Here is a 24,925-nt window from a genome sequence, read left to right on the forward strand (position 1 = left end):
TATGATTGTATAAAAGTTTCCAATATAAAAGGACTTGTTGATGGAACCGGGATAATTTGATCGGAAGTTTTTAATACTGAAATTGCATTTTAACAAAAGTCAAGTGAATAATAATCTACAGGAAATATGATTAAGCCTTTAGTTTCGGTCTCCATGGAGACCTCTCACTCCCCAATATGGCGGACGTGCTGACGTAGGACGTCTGCATAGAAATGGCGCAAATCAGTCGCCTGCTCATTCCTTTAATGTCTAAGTTCACACCTGAGCTGGACAGGTAGGAGCCGCAGAGCGGGCGCAGACTTGTTCAGAGATCCGGGGAAAGCGCTGCGACTCCGGGGAGAGGATCCGAGGCGGAGCTAAATGGCGGCGGCTGTTTCAGCGGTACGGACCGGCTCTAAGCTAATGCTAACAGGCCTGGAAGTTGCTAACAGCCTCTGTTCAAACTACGAGAAAGGACCCCCCTCCTTATGATGAGAGGCCCAATCAGTCTGATCGATTACGTCACGTATGTATCTGATCGATGACAGCTAACTGCTAGGATGGAAAGACCTGATCAGAAGCAAGACTGATTTAGTGGTTGATCGGGTCTGACATCAGAAACCCGCTCAGGTGCATTGGTGACGCCAGCCGCTGGTTGTCTGATCTATTACTTGATGATCTGTCTGGTTCTGGACGCATTTTGCAGACAGGGTCCAGTTTAAGCTCACATGGCTAAAAAGAGGTGACAGCTACGCAGCTAATCATCATGACTAGATCAGGCTTCTACTCGGACGGTTCTCCCCTCTTCTCTAAGGGCCGGTGTCCTGCACGTTTTAGTTATAACCCTGCTTCAGCACAGCTGATTTCAGTCAGCAGGTGATTAACAGGCTTCTGCACAGCCCGATAAGCTGCTGCACAGGTGTGCTGGAGCAGAGAAAGCACTAAAACGTGCTGGACACCGACCCTGGAGCCCTGCTCTAAGGTGTACCGATTCGGTCCTGAGACACATCCTATTCTTCATCTACATCAACAAATTCGACCACCATGTATCTTTAGGCTGAGGACACTTTTCTACTGCTGCTCCTTCGCTCAGACTTAGTTTTACAAACATTTTCGACACAGTGCAGTCACTGAGTTGGTCTCAAAATAAATAAACTCCTGGTATTCTATTTTTTAATAAGTTTTATTTAACCAATGAAGCTTACAGGCTTACATAAGAATCAATATTTACAGTTGAATTCTGAGCATGACAAAAAAAAGCAGGTGTACAAACAGAAACAATAATATTAACCCAGCTCAATATCAACCTGCAGAAATCATAACAAACAAACAAAAAAATTACATCAAACAACATTATTAGGGGTAAAGGAAACATTCACCAAATTGTTATAGAGCCAAATGGCTTTCTTGGAACTACATAATGTAAGAGAGTCCATAAAGGATGCAAGTTCTTTAAAAAAAACAATAAAGATCGGTTTGACATTGCCAAATTTACATTTGTGTATAAAGAATTTGGCGAAAATAATGAAATTATTGACAGTGAATTGCTGCATTTTATTTTCCAAACTAATACCATACTTGATGTCAGAAAAGGATAAGAAGTGTATAATGAAATTATTATGCATTAACTACGAGTGAAAACTATCCCAGAAAACTTTGGTAAAGATGCATGTGAAAAATAAATGTATCTCAGTTTCTATATTAGAAGTGCAAAAGGCACAATCGTTCTCTCCAATATTAAATTTAGACTGCAAGAAATCTTTGCAAGGATGAATACTGTTTATAGTTTTAAAATGAACTTCCTTGGCTTTAGGAGGGATTGGGAATTTGAGATAGTTGCATCTAATGTTTTAAACATCAGAATTACTAAATTGACGTACTAATTCCCGTCTTCTAAGAGGTAAGGGAAAGAGGGCGTCAGTGAGCCAACATCTAAGGATTTTATTATTGCAGTTCCTGTCCATAAAAGAACAGTTCTTAATTGTTAAAGGAGGCATTTTTGGAATAAGGTGAGAGTACAACAAAGTGCCTTTCAAATTAGCATATTTAGCAGGTGGGATTGCCTTTATTACCTCGGCATATTGCTTAGAAGAACAAGTTAGGTTAAATTTGTGATTGAAAACCGTAAAATTAAGAAATTCTCCATTCTGGTCCATCAAATGCAAAATGGACCATACTCCATGGAGATGCCAATCATTAAAAAAAAGATTTCCTTTTAATCAGGATATAACGGTTGTTCCATATTGGCTTGTTGTGCGGTGTGAAGTTATGTTTATACATTAATTTTCAGTATTGTAGAACTTGCTCGTGAAATGTGGATAATTTAATAGGGAGTTTGGATAATTCAAAGTCACATTGAAGAAGCAATTGGATTCCGCCTACACTGGAGAAAATTTTAGCAGGAAGATTAAACCACAAAGTATTTATCTGATTTCTAAAATTTTGTAGCCATTTTAACTTAAGTGCACCATTCATTATATCGAAATCGATTGAGACCCCCTTCCTCTATTGATTTGATGATGTCATTCCTTCTTATATAATGATGTCTGTTTTTCCATATGAAGTTAAAATTGTTTTGGTTAATTTCTTTAATAATATTTTGAGGAATTCTTAGAGAATAAGCTGGATAGATAATTCTTGACTCCTTCCATCTTGGATAGAAGTAATCTACCAAAAATTGAGAGATCTCTTTGTAGCCATAAATACTTTTACTCTTTTTAATTAAGCTCTCAAAATTACATTTTACTCTCGTTTCTTAGTTTTTTGAGATTGTAATCCCCAAATATTTGACTTGATCTTTAACAGGTATGCCATGCAGAGTTGTTTGAGGATGATCATGAATGGCCATTAATTCACATTTATCTATGTTTAAATAAAGGTCCGAGGCTTCTGAAAAACAATTAACTACTTGTAAAGCAACTGGGATCTGTTCCTTATTTTTAAGGAAGAGCGTAGTATCGTCTGCCAGTTGAATTATAGCTAAAGAATTATCAAAAACATCTAATTTCTCTGACTATTCTTAATCGTAATGCTGAGAATTTCCACGACCATGATAAAAAGAAGAGGGGAGGCTGGACACCCCTGTCGGATGCCTCTTTCAATGTTGAAACATTTGCAGGTTCCAGATGGCAAAAGTACAGTACTATTAATATCCCTGTATAAGGTCTGAACAATTTCACACAACTTGGTTCCAAAGCCAAAATGGTGTAACGTGTCTAACATGAAGGAATGGTCGACTCGGTCAAAGGCTTTGCAGAAATCCAAAAATCTAACAAATCTAGGACCAACCTAATGTTGTTATGTATGGAGCGACCCCTGATAAACCCAGATTGGGAATCGCTGATTATTTGTAAAATACCTTCTTTGAACCTATTAGCCACAACATGAGCGAGTATTTTGTAGTCCACATTAAGGAGCGTAATTGTTCTTAGATTAATTTTTTTTATCTTTGCCGTTCTTCGGAATCAAAGAGATGAGTCCTAGTTTCATAGTCGGCATCAAATATTTAGTTTGGATACATTCTTGTAATGCAAAAAAGAGAAGATCTTTTATATTATTCCAAAAATGTTTATAAAAGTCAGATGTCAGACCATCTTGACCTGGGGATTTCCCAGCGGAAAGTTGTTTGACTGCTGCCTCTACTTCAAATATCTCAATCTCTGCATCACATATCATTTTAATTTCCTGACTGATTTTTGGGATGGGATGTGTAATATTATCCAATAGGTTTGATTCATTGCCACCAGATGATGAATAGAGGTCTTTATAAAATGTATAAACTTCTTCAGCAATAATTTTGATATCCCTGCATTCTACATCGATGATGATGAGTGAATTAATTAAATTCCTCTCCTGTCGTCTTTTTTCAAGTCCACAGAAGTATGCGGTATTGCGTTCACCTTCCTCAAGCCGTTTCGCTCTTGATCTAATAAAAGCACCTCTAGCTTTCCGAGAACTCAGCTCATCCAACTTGGATTTAAGGTTTATATAAGTGGCTCTGTCTGCGTTTAACATTGGAGTTTTCATACAGTATTCATCAAGTTTATGTATTAATTTAATTTTTTTTCTCTCAAGGATTTACTTCTCTTAATTCCAAAAGTTATTGCAGATTGCTTTACTTTAAATTTGAAATATTCCCATCTATTGCAATAAATTCCTATTGTGACATCAAATCTAATTTCTAACATTAGATTATTAATCAAGTCGCAAAATTCACTGTCTTTTAAAAGATCAGAGTTAAATTTCCAAAAAACATTTTTTTAGTGTTTATCTCTGGAGTTAATTTAAGAGAAATTAGGCTATGATCAGTTAGAGGCGCATTAGAGATAAAAACGTCTGTAACTATGTTGGCTAACGGTGGGGAAACCAGCCATAGATCAATTCTTGATCTTATCACTCCTGGTATTCTAACATATCAGCAGATAGGCAGTGACTCCGCCCCCTGGCCAATCAGTGGCTGACAGTTGTGATTTTGGACCGGGTCAGCGTGCTGGGAACAACCAGGACACTGGCACTGAAAAGTGGAGGGAAAGTTGGAGGACAATACCAAACCATGCTGTTGGAAAAGTTGGCCAGATTTGACCTGGTTAAAGAAAACATTGTAACATCAGGCACTGATTGATCCGTTACCTGGTTTATTAATTATGAGATCAACCAGGGCGTGATGATCTTGAGGGTTTATTTGAAAGCAACTGCACTTTTCTTGTTTTCCATGAAGACATTTCTCCTCTCATCCATGGAACTTCTTCAGATCTGAAACTTGGGTTGGGAGTAGGAGGCACATTTATTTTATATTAATATCTCCTAATCATTTGACTGAATTGAGGGTTCTTACGAGTAGCTTCTTTTGGTGGCTTTGGTTTATCGGAATGATGGTGGATTATCTTCTGATTAGGATACGGATTAAAAAAAGGTGATTGACCTCTGATTGATTAATTTTTCAGAATCTGTGAAGGTATGTTTGAATCATCCACAGGGAGTGCTGGCTCTCATCATGGAGAACGGACAGACCACCCCCACAGCTACAACCACCACCAAGCTGGGCCTTCCACCACTCACGCCCAACCAGCAGGACGCACTGCAGAAGGTCTCGAGCATTTCCCTTCAGTTACTCAGTAGCACTTTAGAGTGAATGGGCAGTCCAGTCAGAAACTCAAGCAGGGTCCATAGGTTCAGGGTAAATACTGCTTTTGGAACATTCCGAAGGAAAAAGAGGACTTCAAAGAAAGAAATGTGACCAACATCTTCATGGTCCTAAAAGCTTTTGTAGAGAACAGCTGGTCTCCATCATCCGGTTCAGTAAAGAATGTTTGTGTTAAAGCCATCAGGTTTAATCCTGGTCCAGACAGGAGTCTGGTGTCTGTCCTCGCCCACAGAGGGGACTGGGGACTATTAGGCACTAGGGTTGGCTCGATCTGGGCCAGGTGTGTGTGTACCGCTTTGCCTCCGTAAGCGTACTGGAAGTGTGAGGTGAGAGTGTGTTAAGAGGGTCAAATGCATGACACTGGCAGCCCGGTGCTAGAAGGCCAGAACAGCTCGGTTCTGTAACCAGATACTCTGGCCAACAGGTACAGTTAAATACATTTGGTAATTTGGCAGTGCTGAATTGGGTTCTGTTGGTTAGTTAGATCAAATAGGTAGAATTAACTCATTTTCTTTACTTCTGTCTTTAACTAAGATATTTAGTCACATTTTAGAGGATCTTATTAAAGTGTGACGTAGTGCTGAACTCTAATCAGTACAACTGGGCTCTGTTGGTTTAGTAAATAAAACAGGCATTGGAATTTGTTCATTTTTTAAATTTCAGTCTTTAACTAATATGTTTAGTTGGTTTTATTTTATTTAGGGTTAGGGCGATTCCAAGAATCATTTTTTTCAGTGTATGATGAAGATAACAACCCTTCATGCGGTTAAGTGAGACACTCGGTGGCTCAGGCACCTTTTTACTCTGCTGAATAGATTAGAAAGATGAAAGAATTCATCTACAGCAAACATAAATGGAGAGACGTCAGACAGCGTTTGCCCCATCCAAAAAAAGCAAGCTGTGATTGGTTGTTTCCTTTCTTTAGGCAAAGAAGTATGCAATGGAGCAGAGCATCAAGAGTGTGCTGGTGAAACAGACTCTGGTGCAGCAACAACAACTCGCCAGTCTGCAGGTAAGACAACAGAACAGTCCTGCAGGTGGCGTCATGTGACCCAGTACAAACCTTCTCAACCATTCACGGTTCCCCGTCTGATCCAGCTGGATCTGATCTGTTTCAGATGGCACCTTTGGCGATGGGTTTAGGAGACGCTCTCTCTCCTCTGCAGTCGGTGAGTCTCCTCCTCGCAGTCCTTCTATGTGAACCTGGTGGATAACCAAATATTCTGTTTTTGGGACTGTTGTGGGGTTTTATTTGAGACTTATTAAAACATTGAGGATAAAAGGTCCTGGATCCAGTAATTGTTTAAGTATGATTGCACCGTGAGGAGGAACTCAGTTGTACAAAACATGACCTGTCTTCAGTGAGTGTGTCCCCTCCCATCTAGAGGTTTCTAACAGTGAGTTCATACAACCTCAAGGTACCAGCGTCTCCATCTGTCTCATCTACTTCTGAGGCAAAGGGAGTATGAGTCCTAGGGAGTAGACTAGGAAGGTACAGCACATCATCTCAGGCCTTGAATCAGAAGACACGTGCTGCAGAGGGCTTCGTCCACCACACAATACTTGTGCTTCCAGAAGAAGCCTCTGTTAGTCGTGTCTAACGTGTCTCACTCAAGTGTGTCAAATGTCTGTTGGATGAGGGAAGCTGAGAAGTTTTGGAAACGATCTGAAGCAGTGACGCTGCGCCTAGCAGCCAATAAGCTGTCACCCATCAGCTCTTCTCGTTTGGGTGTGCGTGCTTCAGGTTGCAGCTCAGAGGCAAAGAGCTCTGGCCATTATGTGTCGAGTTTACGTTGGCTCCATCTACTACGAGCTGGGCGAGGACACCATCAGACAGGCCTTCATCCCCTTTGGACCAATCAAAAGTATCGACATGTCCTGGGACTCTGTCACCATGAAGCACAAGGTCGGTCTCACTCACTCACACACACACACACTCACTCACTCACACACACACACACAGCTAAAAGCAGTATGGTCTTTAGTTTGCTAACTACAACTCCTGATCTCAACAGGGGTTTGCCTTTGTAGAGTACGAAGTCCCCGAGGCAGCTCAGCTGGCCCTGGAACAGATGAACTCTGTCATCCTTGGAGGAAGGAACATCAAGGTAGTCCCCAACCCTGTGTCCAGTTTGAACTGGATCCTTCTAGTTAAAACCAGAGCCGGTGAGTACAGCGAGTGTCCTCTTGCAGGTTGGGAGGCCCAGTAACATTGGCCAGGCTCAACCAATCATTGAGCAACTGGCAGAAGAAGCGCGTGCCTTCAACAGGATCTACGTGGCCTCAGTGCATGCAGACCTGTCTGACGAGGACATCAAGAGTGTCTTTGAGGCTTTTGGAAGGATCAAGTCATGTATGTTGTCCCGTGAGCCGACCACCGGACGCCACAAAGGTTACGGCTTCATCGGTGAGATTAGTTCATGTCCTAATGTGCTGGTAGTGTCTTGGGTGTAATGATGGCACATCCACGCCTGGCTCGGCCCAGTCCAGCCCTGGTAGGTTGATTGTGTTCACATCTGGGTAATCTGTGCATTTGCCGAACAGTTTCCTTGTACCTGCATCCTGGCGGTCAGCTGGGTGCAGAGCTGACCCAACACACCCTCTACCGATTGACCGGCCGGCTGGCGTTCACACCCACCTACTAGTAGGAGCCTCTGATTGGCTGGTAGAGTCAGCCAGCGGCAGCTTCCTGCATGAGTGACTCGTTATCAGTCCGGATGCCGTAGAGTAAACCTCTTCCCTGACCGCAGCGCGGACCTGCTGCAGCAGCGCGAGGACAGGCACTGCTGTTCAGCAGGAAGCTGTGTGTCGGGTTGTGTCAGACTATCCAAAAGCAACACTGCTTAAGGAGGACACCACAGACATCATGTTGGGAACAGAACCGGGCCTCACAAGGTGGGCCGACCCAACCAGGACTGGACCGGACTGGGCCAGATGTGAAAATGCCACAGGGGGGCGTCTCCTGGGCTTTCACCTCACCTAATGGCAGATTTGTCATCCTGGTCTCTCCAGAGTACGATAAACCTCAGTCAGCTCAAGACGCCGTGGCTTCCATGAACCTGTTTGATCTTGGGGGTCAGTACCTGCGGGTGGGGAAAGCTGTGACACCACCTGTCCCCCTCCTCACACCAATGACCCCAGGAGGACTTCCTGCCGCCGCGGCTGTGGCAGCTGCTGCTGCTAGTGCAAAGATCACTACTCAGGTATGTAGTAAATCTCCAGCTGTAGGTCCCGTCGGTGCGAGTTCTGGAACACGATCAGTGAGAGCCGCTTCACTAATTTCTCGTTATGCTCAAAACGTACAAGATGCAAGTTAAAACAACGATTGTAATTAAACAGCATCACTAAAACGTTTGAAATGAGTATGAATGTTTTTATGAAGCAAAGAGCAAGTAGCTAAGAGGTCCGAGCGAACAAGAATGGGGTTCACCCGACGGCCTGCTTCGGCTGTGTCCATGTTGTCATTTACATCTTTCAACGGAGAACCAAAAATGCTCTTTTGGGTCAATTTCGACCGAAAATCTTTGTTCCATCGATGCTAAATAAAAGTGATATTTACAAACATACCGCTGCAGTAACATCTATGGTACTTCTGTAGTACCAGCAGCAGTAACGTCTATAGTACCACTTTAGTACTACCGCTGAAGCGTTTCTGGCTGTAACTTCCTGTTTGGTGGTGTGTTCAGGAGGCAGTTGGAGCATCTGTACTTGGAGCTCTTGCAGGACCAGCACTCCTCTCTCAGCAGCTTGGACTTCCTCAGGCCGTCATGGCCGCCCAGGCCCCAGGTGTCATAACAGGTATACATAGCTTTTTAGCTCTGCCCCTATCTTGTTGCCTCCACCTACCTAATCCACTGCTCTTTTTTTGATTTCAGGTGTTACCCCCATTCGTCCAAGTCTACCCCATGTGGGGCTGGTGAACCCAGTTCTGGCAACTCCCCCATATGCAAAGACATCAGTCAGTTCTGAGCAGAAAAAGACAGAGGAGGAGCGTGAGGAGGAGGTGCAGCAAGATGAAGCCATGGAGCCCCTGAGTGAGCAGGAGCATGTGAGCATTAGTGGCAACAGCGCCCGACACATGGTGATGAGGAAACTGCTGCGGAAGCAGGAGGTGGGCGGCGCCTGGACCAGAATCAGCCTCCTGCTGTTTAGTCTAATTTTGCTGTTAAACGTCAGCTGCATCATTGGTCCCTGACCTTTGAACCTGTTGTCCTTTCCAGTCCATTGTCATGGTTCTGAGGAACATGGTCGGGCCAGAAGATATCGACGATGACTTGGAGGGGGAGGTGATGGAGGAGTGTGGAAAGTTTGGGCAGGTGAAGCGAGTCATCATCTACCAGGAGCGCCAGGGTGAGGAGGAGGATGCTGAAATCGTGGTGAAGATCTTTGTTGAATTCTCTGAGGTGGCAGAGATGAACCGAGCCATCCAGGCACTCAACAACCGCTGGTTCGGAGGACGCAAGGTGGTGGCGGAGGTCTACGATCAGGAGCGCTTCGACAGCAGTGACCTGTCAGCGTAGAGCCACCATGAACTTTCACCTTAACGTAGTGGCCTCTTTCTTACTGGGTTGGTTTTTATTGGTCTTGTTTCCATGGAAACACCTTCTTCAGGTTGTCTTTCACGTTTTACCATCACTTCTGCCCTGCTCATCATTCTTCTCACAGCACTGGCCCCTGACACCTCCTGAACCGTCACATGACTTTCTGCTGAACTCACCAGGTCCACCCAGAAGCTGGGTCCAAACAGAACATGGTGGTTTCATGTCACAGCTGATCCAGATGGGACGTCCTCCTGGAGCCCAGGACCAGGTCTGGAGCTAATTCAGGTCTGACTTGTGTAAAATGGTGAGCAGGATGCAGAAGGTTTGAGCGGGTCCACCCTAACCACAGGAACGTTCCTAACCACTCGGCAGTCAAGCAGGATTTCTTTCTGGCAGCAAATTCAAAGCAGAACCCAAACCAGAACTAGAAATAAGTGGATCATCAGGACAGGTGCATTCTGGTGCGGCTTGGCTGTTTCAGGTGAAATGTAAATAAAGATTTTTCAGCTGTTTTTACTCATGGGATGCTGCTGCAGATTGTTTTGAAACATTTTCTAATAAAATGACCCAAGGACCCGCTGATCCGACCCAAGACCATTTGTTGGTTGTGGAGTTCTGATGTCCCAATAGGGTTTGGGTTATTTGATTCAGAACGCTCCTGATCCGGGGACAGCTACAGAGTTCCAGCAGACTGGTTCCCTCAACCGTTTAGATCCATACGCAGTGTTCCTCTGATTCTCAGTGGTCCTGTTTCCATGGAAACTTTCTTCATGTTTGAGAGTTAACTCGTCATTCCAGCAATTGATTGACACGTTTCTGAGCTAATGGGAAGTTCGTGATTTCCTGGGAAACCTTCAGTTCCAGCTTCAGTTTCTGACCTGATCCAAGTCAGACTTCAGGTTCTGGTCTGATTGGGTTTTCCCAGTTCACCAACCCAGAACAGAACCAGTCCAAACCCCGGCCAAAGCTGGTCTGGTAAAGTCATCTGTTTCAAGAATAAATGTTTTAAATGGCTTTAAATTGCAGTTCCAAATCAGGTTCTGTAAAACATTTAAATCCGCTTGGATCAGAACGTTAGACACTTCCGGTCGGACGTTCATATCAGTTTGAAATCAACTTTATTTTGGAGATCACTACAGAAGCGGAAGTTGTTTTATTGTGAAGGGTTGAGTTCCTGCCCACGATGGGAGACGGATTTTGCGAAGAGCTCGAAGATTTGGTTCATTTCTCCGTGCACGACCTGCCCGCGCGAGGTTATGTCGTCATGGAGGAGATCCGACGTCAGGGAAAGCTTTGTGACGTCACGATTAAGGTAAACACTGACGGCGTGGACTCGGTCCGCGACCCAACAGCTTGCTAACAAGTTGCTAACAGGCTAACATCGGTGGTATGACGTTAAATGCGTGACCTGTGACCGGCCGGAAGACGCTCATATGCGAATGTTTTAGACCGATATTAATACTTAGGGGTTATGAAGGTGAAAGGTCAATTTGTGGTCGGCAGCACGCTCAGACAACACCTACTGTTATGATCAATTATCTGCAGCACAGGTGGACTGAAACCGGAAGTGTTAATTTGACCCAACTCGTTAAACGATAAGTGACTTTCAGTCGCAGCGCCTTGAGTCAGCGGACTCTAAAGCGCTTTGCCAGTGAAGGTTCTGGTGGTCCAGCTGGAGAAGAACCCACAAGTCCTCAGGAGGCTCAGTATTGTTTATGGACCCACCAGAACCTCCTAGCAGGGGTTTTCTAAAATAAACAACAGAATCCTGATTTCTTTTGTCTGAATTATTATATTTATATGTCGATGATTATCACTAACATTTCAGACCCTTATCAGTTTTAAACGCTGAACTTAACCAGCTTGTAAAATGGTAAATGGCCTGTATTTGATATAGCACCTTCTAGAGTCCTGGAACCCCCCAAGGCACTTTACAACACAATCAGTCATTAACCCATTCACACACTGGTGGGGATGAGCTACAATGTAGCCACAGCTGCCCTGGGGCGCACTGACAGAGGCGAGGCTGCCGAGCACTGGTGCCACCGGTTCCTCCGACCACCACCAGCAGGCAACTGGGTTAAGTGTTTTGCCCAAGGACACAGCGACAGACTGAGCGGGGCTCGAACCTGCAACCCTCCGATTACGGGGCGAGCACTTAACTCCTGTTCCACCGTCGCCCATGTATGCCAATGGTGCAGTACACATGTGTAATCATTAGTGTGGCAGTCTATCAGTGCCTCTCTCGGTCCGCCAGGCCACGCCTCTTTCAGAAGCGTTTTCCGAACAGGAAGTGTGGATGAAATACGTCTCCACCCATGCCTGGACAAAATATGAAAGTAACCAACTATCAAAGCTGCTACTACAAATTAAACATTTTCTCGTGTCTCTTAACCTTCAAACATAGCATAGCTGTTAATTAATTATGGAGATCAAAAAGTGTGGTTCTCTCGCATTTGTTTAAAAATCTCCACCAATAACGTATTTCACACCGAAACCAACCACTGGACCATCCGGATGTTGGCCTCACCGAACCGCCACCCTTCCCTGGGTCCTCCACTCATCACAAACTCACGTCTTTAGCACCAGAACACCACTGGTGTGAGAGGTTCTCCGCTTAAGCACCAGCCAGCGAGGAGTCCCACCGTCATATCAATCTCTCTCTCTCTCTCTCTCTCTCTCTCTCTCTCTCTCTCTCTCTCTCTCTCTCTCTCTCTCTCCATTTTGTTCCCTGTTCTCTCACTGATACTGCTGTGTGGTCCTCATACACTCAGTCCTCTGCTGCCAGAATGTATGAGGACCTCACACTCAAACACTGAGCAGCTGTCTGCCGCCACGCTGGAGCGGCTGCTATGATTCTGCCACCCAGCTCTGGCCTGGAGGTAACTGTGGGTGTCCTCTCTCTGCAGGTCGGCGATCATAAGTTCAGCGCTCACCGGATTGTCCTGGCTGCCTCCATCCCGTACTTCCATGCCATGTTCACCAATGACATGGTGGAGTGCAAACAGGATGAGATCCTGATGCAAGGCATGGATCCCAGGTAACCATACTAACACATTCCATTGGGGCGACGATCGCCCCGTAATCTGAAGGTTGCTGGTTCAAGCCTCGCTCAGTTGTCGCCATCATTGTGTTCTTGGGCAAGACACTTAACCCGCCTTGCCTGCTGGTGGTGGTCAGCAGGCAAGGCGGGTTGTCGCTCATCCACACCAGAATGTGAATGGGTGTATCAATGGGTGAATGACTGACCTTGTTGTGAAGTGCCTTGGGGGTTCCAGGACTCTAGAATGCACTGTATTAAATACAGACCATTTACCATGTCAAAGAGAGTAAAATGTTATTATCAAGAGAGAGAGAATGTTTAAGTGATTAGCAGCAGTGTGCTAGCCGATGGCCCCCTCCATGAGGCCACCACAGCTCAGCAAAACATCATTGTAGCTTCTTCTGGGGGGGGAAACACTTAGAGAAAAAATAAAGTTAACAGCTGAAATTGCAGGAAATAATACAGTTAAAGAGCAGATTGTAGAAGAAAGCAGTAGAGCGTGGAAAGTGGTCAGTGTATCCTCCAGCAGTCTAAGCCTATAGCAGCATAACTACAGAGATAACTCTGGATAACCTAGCCTTTTAGATGGAGGCATAATGGAGGCAGGGCAAGGGAGAGTCGTCTTTACCGACTGTACACTCCACCTCCCTCTACTCCCCCACTTGTCCAGATCTGGGCTGACATCAGATTTTAACCATAGGCCCTATCAAATAAAAATGTTTTAAGCCTAGTCTATTTTTAGACATACTGGGAACCACCAGTAGACCTGCAGTCTGAGAGCGAAGTGTTTAGTTAGGAACGTATGGAACAATCAGATCACTGATGTATGATGGAGCTTGATTATTGAGAGCTTTATATGTGAGAAGGAGGATCTTAAAATCTATTCTGAATTTAACAGGTAGCCAATGTAGGGAAGCTAAGACAGGAGAGATATGATCTCTCTTTTAATTCTCATCAGAACTCTAGCTGCAGCATTTTGGACAAGCTGAAGACTTTTAACTACATTCTGTGGACTTCCTGAGAGTAATGGATTACAGTAATCCAGTCTTGATGTAATAATGCATGAACTAGTTTTTCAGCATCACTCCTGGAAAGTATGCTTCTTACTGGGGCCGTGAGATCTGACAATATAAGATCGTTAAGGATTATAAAGTGATGAAAATCTACCAAAGCTTGGAGATCGTTGAACTGTCTATTTACGTTCTATCACTAGAGCTGAGGAAAATAATCAAATAATCGATTCATCGGGATGTGGACATAAACGATTCTGCATCGTAGAAGAGTACGCCATAATCGATTAGAGTGGATTGTAGTTTTGTTTTTAACAGTGCCACCAGTGCAGTATCCAAATCTGTCAGAGTGAGTCTCCTCCACATTTACCAAGTGGTTCCGCCTTAATGTGGTACTGCAGGGCTGAGCGCTAGAGTTGTAACCTGAGACCGAACCGAATCAGCCCGACCGGTTCTGTTGGATTTGGGCCGTGAATGAAGTTAATTGAGCGGGTTGTCACATCGCAAGCTCCGCTCGCTCGCACAGCAACTGAGAGAGAGAGAGAGAGAGAGAGAGAGAGAGAGAGAGAGAGAGAGAGAGAGAGAGAGAGAGAGAGAGAGAGAGAGAGAGAGAGAGAGAGAGAGAGAGAGAGAGAGAGAGAGAGAGAGAGAGAGAGAGAGAGAGAGAGAGAGAGAGAGAGAGAGAGAGAGAGAGAGAGAGAGAGAGAGAGAGAGAGAGAGGGAGGGGGCAGGCAGGCAGGCAGGCAGGCAGCGGACCTTTAATTATCTTTTTATTTTTACTGTTTGTGGTGATTTTTAAACACACAAGTAATATCTAAAAACCATACAATAGGTCACAATATTATCTTTTAAAAACAAAAGTACAGCAAATCCCCCTGTCTCATCAATGGTTTGATCCTGCTCACCTTCCCAGGCTCGGCTCCAAGCCTCCTGATTGGCTGATAAGCTGCCGTTAGGCTGGCCAGGGTTCCTGCTTTCTGAGGGACGGCCCTGAATTTACATTATTTTTCACAGGTGCTGATAATTGAGACTCCGTCCCGCATTTTTGACTGTCTCCAATTTCGTCTTTTATAAACTGATTGTGAGGCAAAAAAAGCTGCTGTCAATCAAGCTAGGAGGCGGGGCTTAGGGTTAGGGTTAAAGCTGCTAATCAGACTGGTAATGAGGTTCTAACACAGACATGGTTGTTTTATAGCCAAACAGTTCAAATAATCTATTTTAAGCCTTGATTATTTATTCTGAGAGAAGCGTCAGAACATTAAGTTTAAATCTAACCTTTGTCAGAGATCAAAGTCTGTGGTTGTTGTTTTCTCCTCCCTAAATGTCGGCAGTAGGAGATAAAAACCACCAATTTGTTTTTGTTAGTTTTTAAAATTAAGAAGAAAAAAAGGACAAATGATCAAAGTTTGGATTTATTTTTCAATGGTATGTTGATATTAGTGGGAAATTGTGTGAAAATAAGTATAAATTGATGTAAAAGGTATTACTGGTACTTTTAGTGTCATTCTATTGTGGAAATTCAGACAAAGATAAAAGACTGGCTTCAGTTTCAGGTTTCCAAATATTAAAGGACAATTTCAACCAATTGTTCCACTCATGAGCCTCTTTAATCTTTAATCTGCTCTTACCGTATTTTGAAACGACAACATCTGGCTGGACCGGTGGTTCCAACCTGAGGCCCGAGGTCCCCACATACAAGCGCCTCGTAGCTTTTATCTTACATAGAAGATCGTTTGCTTTCTTTCTTTCCTAATACTAATATACCTGTGATGTACCTGTTAACCCAGAGCAGTACTATTACACCCTCTACCTACCTAGTTGCCCAGTATGGACCTGTGTGGAACCAGTAACCATGTTCTCTTGTGGTGCAGCGCACTGGAAGCGCTCATCAACTTTGCCTACAGCGGTCATGTGGCCATCGACCAACAGAATGTTCAGGCTCTCCTGATTGCCTCCAGCTTCCTGCAGCTCCAGAACGTTAAAGATGCCTGCTGCTCCTTCCTGCAAGACAGGTGAGCACCAGCACACTCCCAGTCCCTCTCACAGACCAGTTCCAGCTGGTCTCATTTCAACCATCAGCTGTGCTTTCTGCTGTGTGGTGTCAGGTTACATCCCAAAAACTGTCTGGGCGTGCGGCAGTTTGCCGAGGCGATGATGTGCACGACATTGTACGACTCCGCCAACACCTTCCTCCACCAGCACTTTGTAGACGTCTCCTTATCCGAGGAGTTCTTGGGTCTGAGGACGGAGGAGGTCCTGGAGCTGGTGGCCTGTGATGAGCTCAATGTGAAGGCAGAGGAACAGGTGAGTCGCCAGCTCAGGCCACCTCATGAGACCCCGTTGAGCAGGTGTGTTGATGGTGTCATACCTCTGCAGGTGTTTGAGGCCATGTTGGCCTGGGTTCATCATGACCCGGACCAGAGGAAGCTCCTGCTGCCCGAGCTCCTGTCAAAGATCAGACTTCCTCTGTGTCAGCCTCAGTTCCTGTCCGACCGCGTTCAGCAGGAGCACCTGATTCGCTGCTGCCATAAATGCAGGTGAGGCTGAACACACCTGTTGCTCATTTTCACTCCAGACTCAAACTGGTTGACTAGTCTGCACCCAGTCTATGGTTCTGATGGGTTCTGATGACTGCTCTCAGAGATCTGGTGGATGAAGCCAAGGATTTCCACCTGGTCCCAGAGAGGCGCCCTCACCTGCCCACCTTCAGGACCAGACAGAGGTGCTGCACATCTGTGTCAGGATTCATCTATGCAGTGGGTGGACTGAACAGCTCAGGTAGAGCTCACCTGTCGCTTCAGATAAAAGAACTTACCTCATCAGGTGGATCTCATCTGGATCTTGCTGTGCTGTAGGTGACTCTTTAAATGTGGCCGAGGTCTTTGATCCAGTGGGCAACTTCTGGGAGCGATGTCAGCCAATGAGGACAGCTCGCAGCAGAGTGGGCGTGGCTGTTGTCAACGGGCTGCTGTATGCTCTTGGCGGATACGACGGCCAATCGCGGCTCAGTACAGTGGAGGTGTACAACCCAGAGACAGACACCTGGGTTCAGGTGTCGAGTATGAACAGCCGGCGCAGGTCAGTGCCGATTAAGCATTGATGCTGGGATCAATCAGATGATTGTGACGCTGAGACTGTGATGTCATTCTTAGCGCCATGGGAACCGTTGTGATTGACGGGCACATCTATGTGTGTGGTGGTTATGATGGGAAGTCATCTCTGAACTCAGTGGAATGTTACTCTCCCGAAACCGACAGGTGAGTTCACACACACACACACACACACACACACACACACACACACACACACACACACACACACAAACAAATACGCGCACACACACACATACATACCGTAAATCCTCTAATATTGGCCTGTATTCCATTACTGGCCGGGTCTCCTACATTAGCCGGCCTTGCGGTCAGCGGGATAAATAAAGGCCGGTCTCTAATAGTGGCTGGCTTCACGGCACAAACCCAGCCACAGTTTTGACAACTTTAAAGTACTATTGATCTTAAAATACTTTTAAGTACTGTTGATCTTAAAATACTTTAATAAACAGCATACTTACTCACCGTTAATGGAGTAGTCTCACAAAACACGACGGCAAGTGTGATCACGTATAAACTATAGAGTCACTTACCAATTCCCATTCTGAAGTCCCGCGTGATGTGACTATCGCGCGACTTTCCGAGAAGCGCTCAGCTGCGCGGCGCTTCCTGTGTGAGCCCTTGACTTCTCAAGATCACCGCCGGCGTGCCCCAGGCATTATTTACTGTGTTGACTGAGTGCGCCACAAAGGACTTACTGAAACTAACTTACCGATCGAAGAGGACAGGACAGGAGACCCATACTCTAACAATGAGCCTGGCCTGCCCCCCCGGTATACTCCACTGGCCCCATCTGCTCCTACCAACCCAGCCCTGATTTTAACAGTAAATCACATATCGGACTTGGACCTTGCCGTACCTCATTCATACCTGTTATTATCAGCAGAGAGCTGACAAACAATCATAAACCCAACAAAAGCAACCCCAGTAATCTAAAACAGTTACCAAAAGTCCCACCTTCAGTTAATGCAGTCACTTCGTCACCAGGTACTATTAATTTCTTGTAAATGTTCGTTCTCTGCTGAGCAAAACGTTTTTAATAAATGACCTGATTTTAGATCGTAATCTTCACTGTCTGCGTTTAACAGAAACGTGGCTGAGTTCAGATGCCCCTGTTGTTCTCACAGAGGCCTCTCCGCCAGAGGAGTAGCAAAAGGGGAGGCAGTACTGCTTTTATTAGTTCATCAATACTTTCTGCCAAACCTGTTTTATTTGATCATTTTACCACTTTTGAATATACAGCAGCAGTTTTTAGCTCTCCTCAGATTTTATGTGTCACCGTTTATCAGCCTCCTAAGCAGAGTGCCATTTTTATTCAAGAATTTTCAGTTTTTGTCAATCCTTCACAACTCCTTTGAAAGGATCATTTTAGCCGGTGATTTTAATCTACATATAGACAATCCCTCTGATCCTTCTTCAAAGGAGTTTTTAAATATTCTGAATTACATGGATTTTAGTCAACATGTCATGCAGCCGACTCACAACAGAGGACACATCCTGGACTTGATCATCACCCATGGCCTGTCCACCAGTGTGTCCTCTGTTGTTGACTTGGCTGTCTCTGACCACTACTGTGTGTTCTTTAGCATCACCAGTTTTATCCAGCTGGAACCCTCTGAGAACTGTAAGGAAGCGTCATCTCACCCCTGAAGTGGCTGCTGGTTTTCTTGAAGTTTTTAGAAAGATCCCTCCCACCCCAGTAACTGCCTACATACACACACACATACTGACATACACACATACGCACACACACGCCTGCATGCAACGCTGTTTTCTACTCCCGTTTGTTTTGTTCCATGGGTTTCACACGTTTAGAGAACGAACTGATTTTCAAACGGGAGCAAAAGTTATTTTAGGATTTGTGTGAAAATAAGTCCAGAAGCAGACAGCAGCACAGCGAAAAGGGCTGTAAGTTTAGCGAACTTCAAACCCTTCTTTCAGGAGGAAAGAACCATAAATCTGGTCCTGTGGTGAGTAGCAGCTACGCTAGGGGGTAGAAGACTCTATGGTGATGTCATATATGCGACGTGCCGATGTCTGATTTGTAGTCATGCTAAGAACAAACTTTTACAAGCTGATAAATCTCAAAGTATGTGACGGCGTGGTGGAAACACCCATCACTGGTTTTCAAACAGAAGTATGGCGTGTGTGTGATTCAGGGTCTGAGGCAAAGCGGGTTAGAAAACAGCTCTTTGCCCCGTTCAGGGACCCGTGAGCCAACCGGAGAGGGAGGAGCCTTAGGCTCCCTGTTGATGGCATCTGGTAGCATTCTGCAGCTGCTAAGAACAAACGTTGGCTTAAACCTTTACCCCGCAAGGAAAGTTGACCACTGAGCAAGGCTGATGGTTTATCCCTTGGTTCCATGTGGCAGGGGTGAGGAGTGATCACCACCTCACCCCTGCCATGTGGACTTCAAGGGATAAACCATCAATCCTGCTCAATGGTCAGCTTTCCTCGCGGGGTCACCCATAAAGACAGTGGGAGGGTTAATTAAGGTTTGGTTATTATTTCCCAGGTTTTTTTAGCTCTTCATAAGCCTTCAGCTTGTCCATTTGAACCCATCTTCACCATGAGCATGCTAGCATTAGCAATAGTCAAACTGCTGGTAGTTTAACTCTTGATGCCAAACTTTGGACCGTTTCTGCCTTTTATGAAGGTTTGTGTCCTTGCTGGTTCTCAGTTTTCCTCCAGTAGTGTGATCACTTCACCAAGCTGAATCAAATCAATGAATCAAATCATTCAGTGACTCCCTTCAGCCCTATACTGGATTACAAAGACTGTGGCTGTAGGAGCGTTTTATTTGTGTTTGCACCCACAAGGCAGGACAATCCAAGCTCTCTGATTGGCTGAAACTGTCCAAGCTTCTGCTACTTTTTCAGTTAGAGATGGTGCTGCAGCTGGAGAACCTGTTAAAGATTCTCCAGGAATGTTCTAGTTTCTGCAGATGTAACGCAAATTTAAACACACTTTACCAACGCACCTGTGCGGCTCCGCAGGTGGACGGTGGTAACAGAGATGAGCGTGAGCCGTAGCGCCGTTGGTGTGACGGTGTTTGATGGGCGGATCTTTGTGTCAGGTGGCCATGATGGTCTGCAGATCTTCAACACGGTCAGTTTGAACCAATCAGAGCAAGCTTGTCTAGTTTTGTGTACCTTTGTCTGATGCTGCCTTCCTTGCAGGTGGAGTACTACAACCACCACACAGACCGCTGGCACCCAGCAGTGGCCATGTTGAACAAACGTTGCCGTCATGGCGCAGCAACACGTGGCAGCCACATGTACGTGGCAGGTGGGTATGATGGCTCGGGCTTCCTGAGTGGTGTGGAGGTGTTCAGCTCAGCTTCGGCGCAGTGGAGCCTCCTGGTGGCCATGAACACACGGCGCAGCCGAGTGTCATTGGTATCTACAGCAGGTCGCCTGTACGCAGTGGGTGGCTACGATGGACAGTCCAACCTCAGCTCTGTGGAGATGTTCAACCCGGACACCAACCGCTGGACCTTCATGGCCCCCATGGTGAGCCACGAAGGGGGGGTAGGTGTCGGCTGCATCCCCCTGCAGCCTGTATAAATGCACCAACCACCGAACAGGACCGACACTTTACAGGTGGCAGGGGCGGGGCCTCGGGTGGTGTCTGCTGAGCTTTGTGGTACGAAGGCCAGGCTCACACCTGCACAGTGACGCCAGGCCCACACGGCATTCTGGGAACAAAGTGTAGCGCTAGCCTGCTTGTAGCACATGTGTGATTAATTTATGTTAATTTGTGATTGATCAGCTACCTGATGGTAGGAGCTCCAGATGGCCCAGACAGGAAATTACATCATGTCTGAGGTTTTCTTGAGGTCCAGCAGCACCCTCTACAGGCCATCCTAGTCCTGGTCTGTTTGAGCCTGCTCAGTCCATGTTATCTACAAGGTGGCGGAGAGACACCCTCTCCTGAGGAGTGGAGCCAGAAGCAGAGCCGGCGTTTACATACAAACCTGGACAGCATTTCCTAAATGGTTTTTCAGTGTGATGTCATGTCAAGATTTAATATAAAAGACTTTATTCTGAAATGTGGCTGAGCTTTTGTCTCCCTCCAATCGTGTTCACAGTGAGTGTTGGTGCAGAACCTGACCCAACCTAGAACCGCTCAGGTTCTGATGCAAACCCTTACCAGTTGTTAGTTACAAAGCAGTTTTGCTGCAGGTCTGGTCTTTGGTGTGTTCTGAGAGACGTGCAACTGGTCACGATGTGGCAGTGGCTTAGCCTAACCCACAGTTAAGACGTTCCCATTCAACGGGACAAAGCTGAACTTTGGGACTGGTTACCCGAGTCAGTGTGACGGTTTGTTTGTTTGTTTGTTTGTTTAAGGGTCCCCATTAGTATCCACCAAAGTAAGGGCTATTCGTCCCAGGCTGCTGTGTTAGTCATCAGTCTAAGCGAAAAAAGCAAGTTGGACAATGGTAATGGTAGTTTGGCCTTAGCTGTAGTTCCTCAGGCCTTCAATTACACCGTTAACTCAATCAATCAAATTTTATTTCTAAAGCGCTTTTCAAACAAAGTGTGATTCAAAGTGCTTTACAAAATGACCCCAGATTCCCATAACAGGTTAAAAACATTAACAAACATATGCACACACACACAGACACACACACACACAAGTAAAAATAATATTAGGCTGAGTCCAGATGAGCCAAGTATGGTAACGCAAGGAAACGCCATCAGAGGAGCCATCTGTCCCGACAGCATCAGGTCTTCCACACTAAGTCAGGGCGCTCATTGGAGGGGGAGCATAGACCCCCACCTATAGAGCACCCAGGAAGCTGCAGTCGACCACCGCTCCCGGGGCAGGGGGCCCCTACAGAGGAAACACTGGATTAAAATGAGTAAAAATGTAATAAAAGAGCAAATATAAATGACAAAAATTAGAAAATAAGTAATAAAGAAAATGATATAGACAGTGAAATAATAATTTAAATAATAAAACTGTGCTAAAATATAATCATATAGAACATGCAAAGCAAGTAATAAAATATAATCATGTAAAACGATAAATAAAACTGTAGTAAATATTTAGGTAAAAGCTAACCTAGGAGAGGGGTCTTGAGTCTTGACTTAAAAACATGAACGTTCTCTGCGGCCCTGAGGTCCTCTGACAGCTTGTTCCAGAGGCGAGGTCCATAACACTGGAAGGACGCCTCGCCGTGAGTTTGTGTCCTGACTTTAGGGATGACCAGTAGACGCCTGCCAGAGGAGCTCAGAGGCCGCGAGGGTTCATATGATAAAAGCAGTTCTGAGCGATAAGAAGGCCCAAGACCGTTAAGACACTTAAAAACCATTAGAAGAACCTTAAAATTGATCCTGAAACATACGGGGAGCCAATGCAATGATTCTAAAACTGGTGTCATGTGCTCCCGCCTCCTGGTCTTCATCAGGAACATACTTCTGAGTAGAAATGATGAACTGGAACACACCCCAAAGTCAGAGAATGTTTTTATTCAACTTCGAGGTTCAATACAGCAACTCTTTGTAATAACACTAGTAGCTGTGGTAGAAACATCTTTATTTTATTAGATAAAACTTGTGAGGGTGCATCTTAAGTCCATGTTATGTACAGTTGTCCATTTTCCGAGGAAAAATGAATGCACCATGACATCCGTTCTCCACACAGCATAGACATGAAAGAGTAGACACCGACCGCTACTGCCAATGGTGGTGACATTTGTGGGTTTTGCATTTTAAAATCTATGGTTAACATGCTGTTTTAGCTAGGCTTTAGCTCTGTGGCGCTCTGGAATGCAAACGTTAAAAGAGCTCGCTCATCAACCTGTTCGCGCATGCCAGAATGAACACTTTTACATTCGTCAGGCAAAACCAGAACAAGTTCAGTTCACGTTCACACAAAACGCGAACAAGTTCAGTTCATGTTCACTTAAAATGCAAACAGGTTCAGTTCACGTTCACACAAAACCAGAACAACTTCTTGAACGATTGTTCGGGCACAACACCGTCTGGGGGGGGGTCCCTCAAGGTTCTGTCCTTGGACAGTTACTGTTCACCCTTTATTTTCTGCCCTTAGGAGCCATTTTCAGACAGCATGCAGTTTCGTGTCACTTATAAGTGGACGATTGCTAAATACTTTACTCTCAAGCCCACTGAGTCATCAAGTCTGCTTGATTGTCTTTGTAACATCAAAGAGTGGCTGGCTGAAAACGTCCTCCATCTCAACGACTCAAACGGAGGTTAGAGCAGCCCCGCCACCTAACGACCTCTCTCTCCTCTCATGTGACCTCAACTCCAACCTTGGAGTAAAAATGGACGCTCAGGTTAAAAGCACAGTTAAGTCCTGTTTTTACCACCTAAAAATTATGGTGAAGTCCAACTAGTTGTCACACACCTGTGTGTGTGTGAACTTTGTTCTCCGCATCTGACCCATCCCCGTGGGGAGCAGTGTGCTGCAGTCACGGCCGTGGTAACCCAGAGGAGGAGGCATTGGGTCTCATGTTTTCTAAGTCTTTGTTATGACCTGACCAGGAGTTGAACCCCAATCTCCCAGTCCCAGGGCGGACACCATAGGCCACTGAGCTGGCAAATTTCCCAACTCAAGCCGATTCTGAGTCAGTGTCACCTAGAATCCATGGTCCAGCATGACTACTCCAACTCCTGCCTTTATGGCATTAGCAAAGCTGCTCTGTCCAGACTTCAACTCATTCAGGAAGCAGCAGCAAGGTTCCTGATCAGAGCTAATATAAGACAACGCATTACACAGATTCTCAAATTTGGTTGCCGGTTCAATTTAGGATTAATTTTAAAATTCTTTTAGTTTTCAAGTCCTTAAATGGTCAAGCCCCTTCCTGAGTGTGTTGCTCCACCGCTACCACCCTCCTCAGGTCTGCAGATCAGCACCTCCCCTCTGTTCTAAGGCACGTTGCTAACGCTGTGGTGAAATGATCTTCTCTTTATGTGCACCAAAACTCTGGAACTCCTCACCTCCAGTTTAGGCAAGCACCTTCAATTGGCGCATGTTCTTGTCTGAAAACAAACTTTCTCCTTGGCTTTTAGCTCTTAAACCTAGTCTAGGTTTTCCATCTTGGTCGCTTCATTTCCCATTTGTTGTATTTTATGGTTCTAACTGCTTGTCTGGTTTACTGCCTGTGATTAAGCTTTGGTCAGCTGTAACTGCTGTGTTAGAAGCACTCATGAAGTTAAAGAGCAAGTACCGCCTAAATGAACTTGCTTTGCTGATAACCTGTATAGATGAGTGTCTAATGGTGCTGCACACACATGTGATCTATAGTGTGGCAGTTTAGTGCAACTGACTTTAAATGTAATAATTCAGCCCAAAACCGTAATTCTATCTCCATCATCAGGTTAAAACTCTGCTCCACATTCATGTAGAACCAGCTGATGGCTGATGGCTAAGCTGAAAAACGTTATCAGCAAAGCACTACGTGGCTGCACTGCACTGGTCTCCAGGTGAGGCAGCCTCACCTCCACCTGGCTCAGCCACTCACCTGCTGGTATGACACGTTAGCACTCTGAGCCGCTCGCCTCCTTGAAAAAAACGCCCTCCTCCCCTTTTCATCTAATGGCGGTTTAAACAAAATAAGAATCCGCACACTTCAATCTGCGATGTAGGAGTTTATTGGTCAAGCTTTCGGTCAGAGGCCTTCATCAGGAGTTGTGGAGGTTCACACCAAACAATCCTTAGTTAAACAGGTCATTTGATTTAAAACACCTGTGTGGCTGAATATAGCAAAGTATCATGGGAAATGTAGTCTCAGACAATGAAAATATTCCACTTAATATTAAAAACATTCTAAAGCAGCTCAGGAAGTGAGAGGTTTGTACGTCGCAAAACATCAAGCTAAAAATGCCATCATACAGCAAGGCAGAGAAGTATAAAAACACAGCAGTGTATACCGTCTTTAAAGAAACACAGACATCTCAAAGTCCTCATTTAAACCTAGTGGTTGAAGTGTGTTGACCAATAAACTCCCACATCGCAGATTGAAGTGTGTTATTTTGTTTATTCCACTTTTTGATCCAGCACCTTTCCCAGACGAGCGGTGACTCCTTCTACATCTACATGAAATCCTCCAGAATGCTGCAGAATCAGTG

The 24,925-nt window shown here is 45.2% G+C and overlaps 2 protein-coding genes across 3 annotated transcripts; both read left to right on the top strand.

Annotated features, from left to right (window-relative positions):
* On the top strand, positions 1 to 10,245 carry puf60a (poly-U binding splicing factor a). 2 transcript variants are annotated; one of them, XM_015956475.3, is made up of 11 exons: positions 1 to 505; positions 4,955 to 5,065; positions 6,048 to 6,134; positions 6,241 to 6,291; positions 6,867 to 7,028; positions 7,138 to 7,230; positions 7,316 to 7,529; positions 8,135 to 8,325; positions 8,809 to 8,920; positions 8,998 to 9,233; positions 9,343 to 10,245. In XM_015956475.3, the coding sequence occupies exons 2-11, from the start codon at positions 4,973 to 4,975 to the stop codon at positions 9,640 to 9,642; spliced, it is 1,539 nt and encodes a 512-aa protein (XP_015811961.3). In that variant the 5' UTR covers positions 1 to 505; positions 4,955 to 4,972; the 3' UTR covers positions 9,643 to 10,245. The 2 variants fall into 2 exon arrangements, with proteins under 2 accessions (XP_015811961.3, XP_015811960.3); XM_015956474.3 differs by having other exon boundaries at positions 1 to 381.
* A 233-nt stretch (positions 10,246 to 10,478) lies between these two features.
* On the top strand, positions 10,479 to 23,344 carry klhl18 (kelch-like family member 18). Its single transcript, XM_054743985.2, has 10 exons — positions 10,479 to 10,975; positions 12,573 to 12,703; positions 15,588 to 15,728; positions 15,822 to 16,020; positions 16,093 to 16,253; positions 16,358 to 16,494; positions 16,572 to 16,794; positions 16,869 to 16,973; positions 19,823 to 19,934; positions 20,006 to 23,344. The coding sequence occupies exons 1-10, from the start codon at positions 10,847 to 10,849 to the stop codon at positions 20,390 to 20,392; spliced, it is 1,725 nt and encodes a 574-aa protein (XP_054599960.1). The 5' UTR covers positions 10,479 to 10,846; the 3' UTR covers positions 20,393 to 23,344.
* The last annotated feature ends 1,581 nt before the right edge of the window (positions 23,345 to 24,925 follow it).

This window comes from Nothobranchius furzeri, chromosome 11, assembly GCF_043380555.1.
Source record: "Nothobranchius furzeri strain GRZ-AD chromosome 11, NfurGRZ-RIMD1, whole genome shotgun sequence".
NCBI classification, from domain to species: Eukaryota; Metazoa; Chordata; class Actinopteri; order Cyprinodontiformes; family Nothobranchiidae; genus Nothobranchius; species Nothobranchius furzeri.

Coding starts and splice junctions, on each gene's coding strand:
- puf60a (XM_015956474.3), top strand. CDS start 361: ATGGCGGCGGCTGTTTCAGCG. Junction 7,029..7,137: donor CTGTCACCATGAAGCACAAG/GTCGGTCTCACT, acceptor TGATCTCAACAG/GGGTTTGCCTTTGTAGAGTA. Junction 7,530..8,134: donor CAAAGGTTACGGCTTCATCG/GTGAGATTAGTT, acceptor TGGTCTCTCCAG/AGTACGATAAACCTCAGTCA.
- klhl18 (XM_054743985.2), top strand. CDS start 10,847: ATGGGAGACGGATTTTGCGAAGAGCTCGAAGATTTGGTTCATTTCTCC. Junction 15,729..15,821: donor TGCTCCTTCCTGCAAGACAG/GTGAGCACCAGC, acceptor GTGTGGTGTCAG/GTTACATCCCAAAAACTGTC. Junction 16,254..16,357: donor CGCTGCTGCCATAAATGCAG/GTGAGGCTGAAC, acceptor GACTGCTCTCAG/AGATCTGGTGGATGAAGCCA.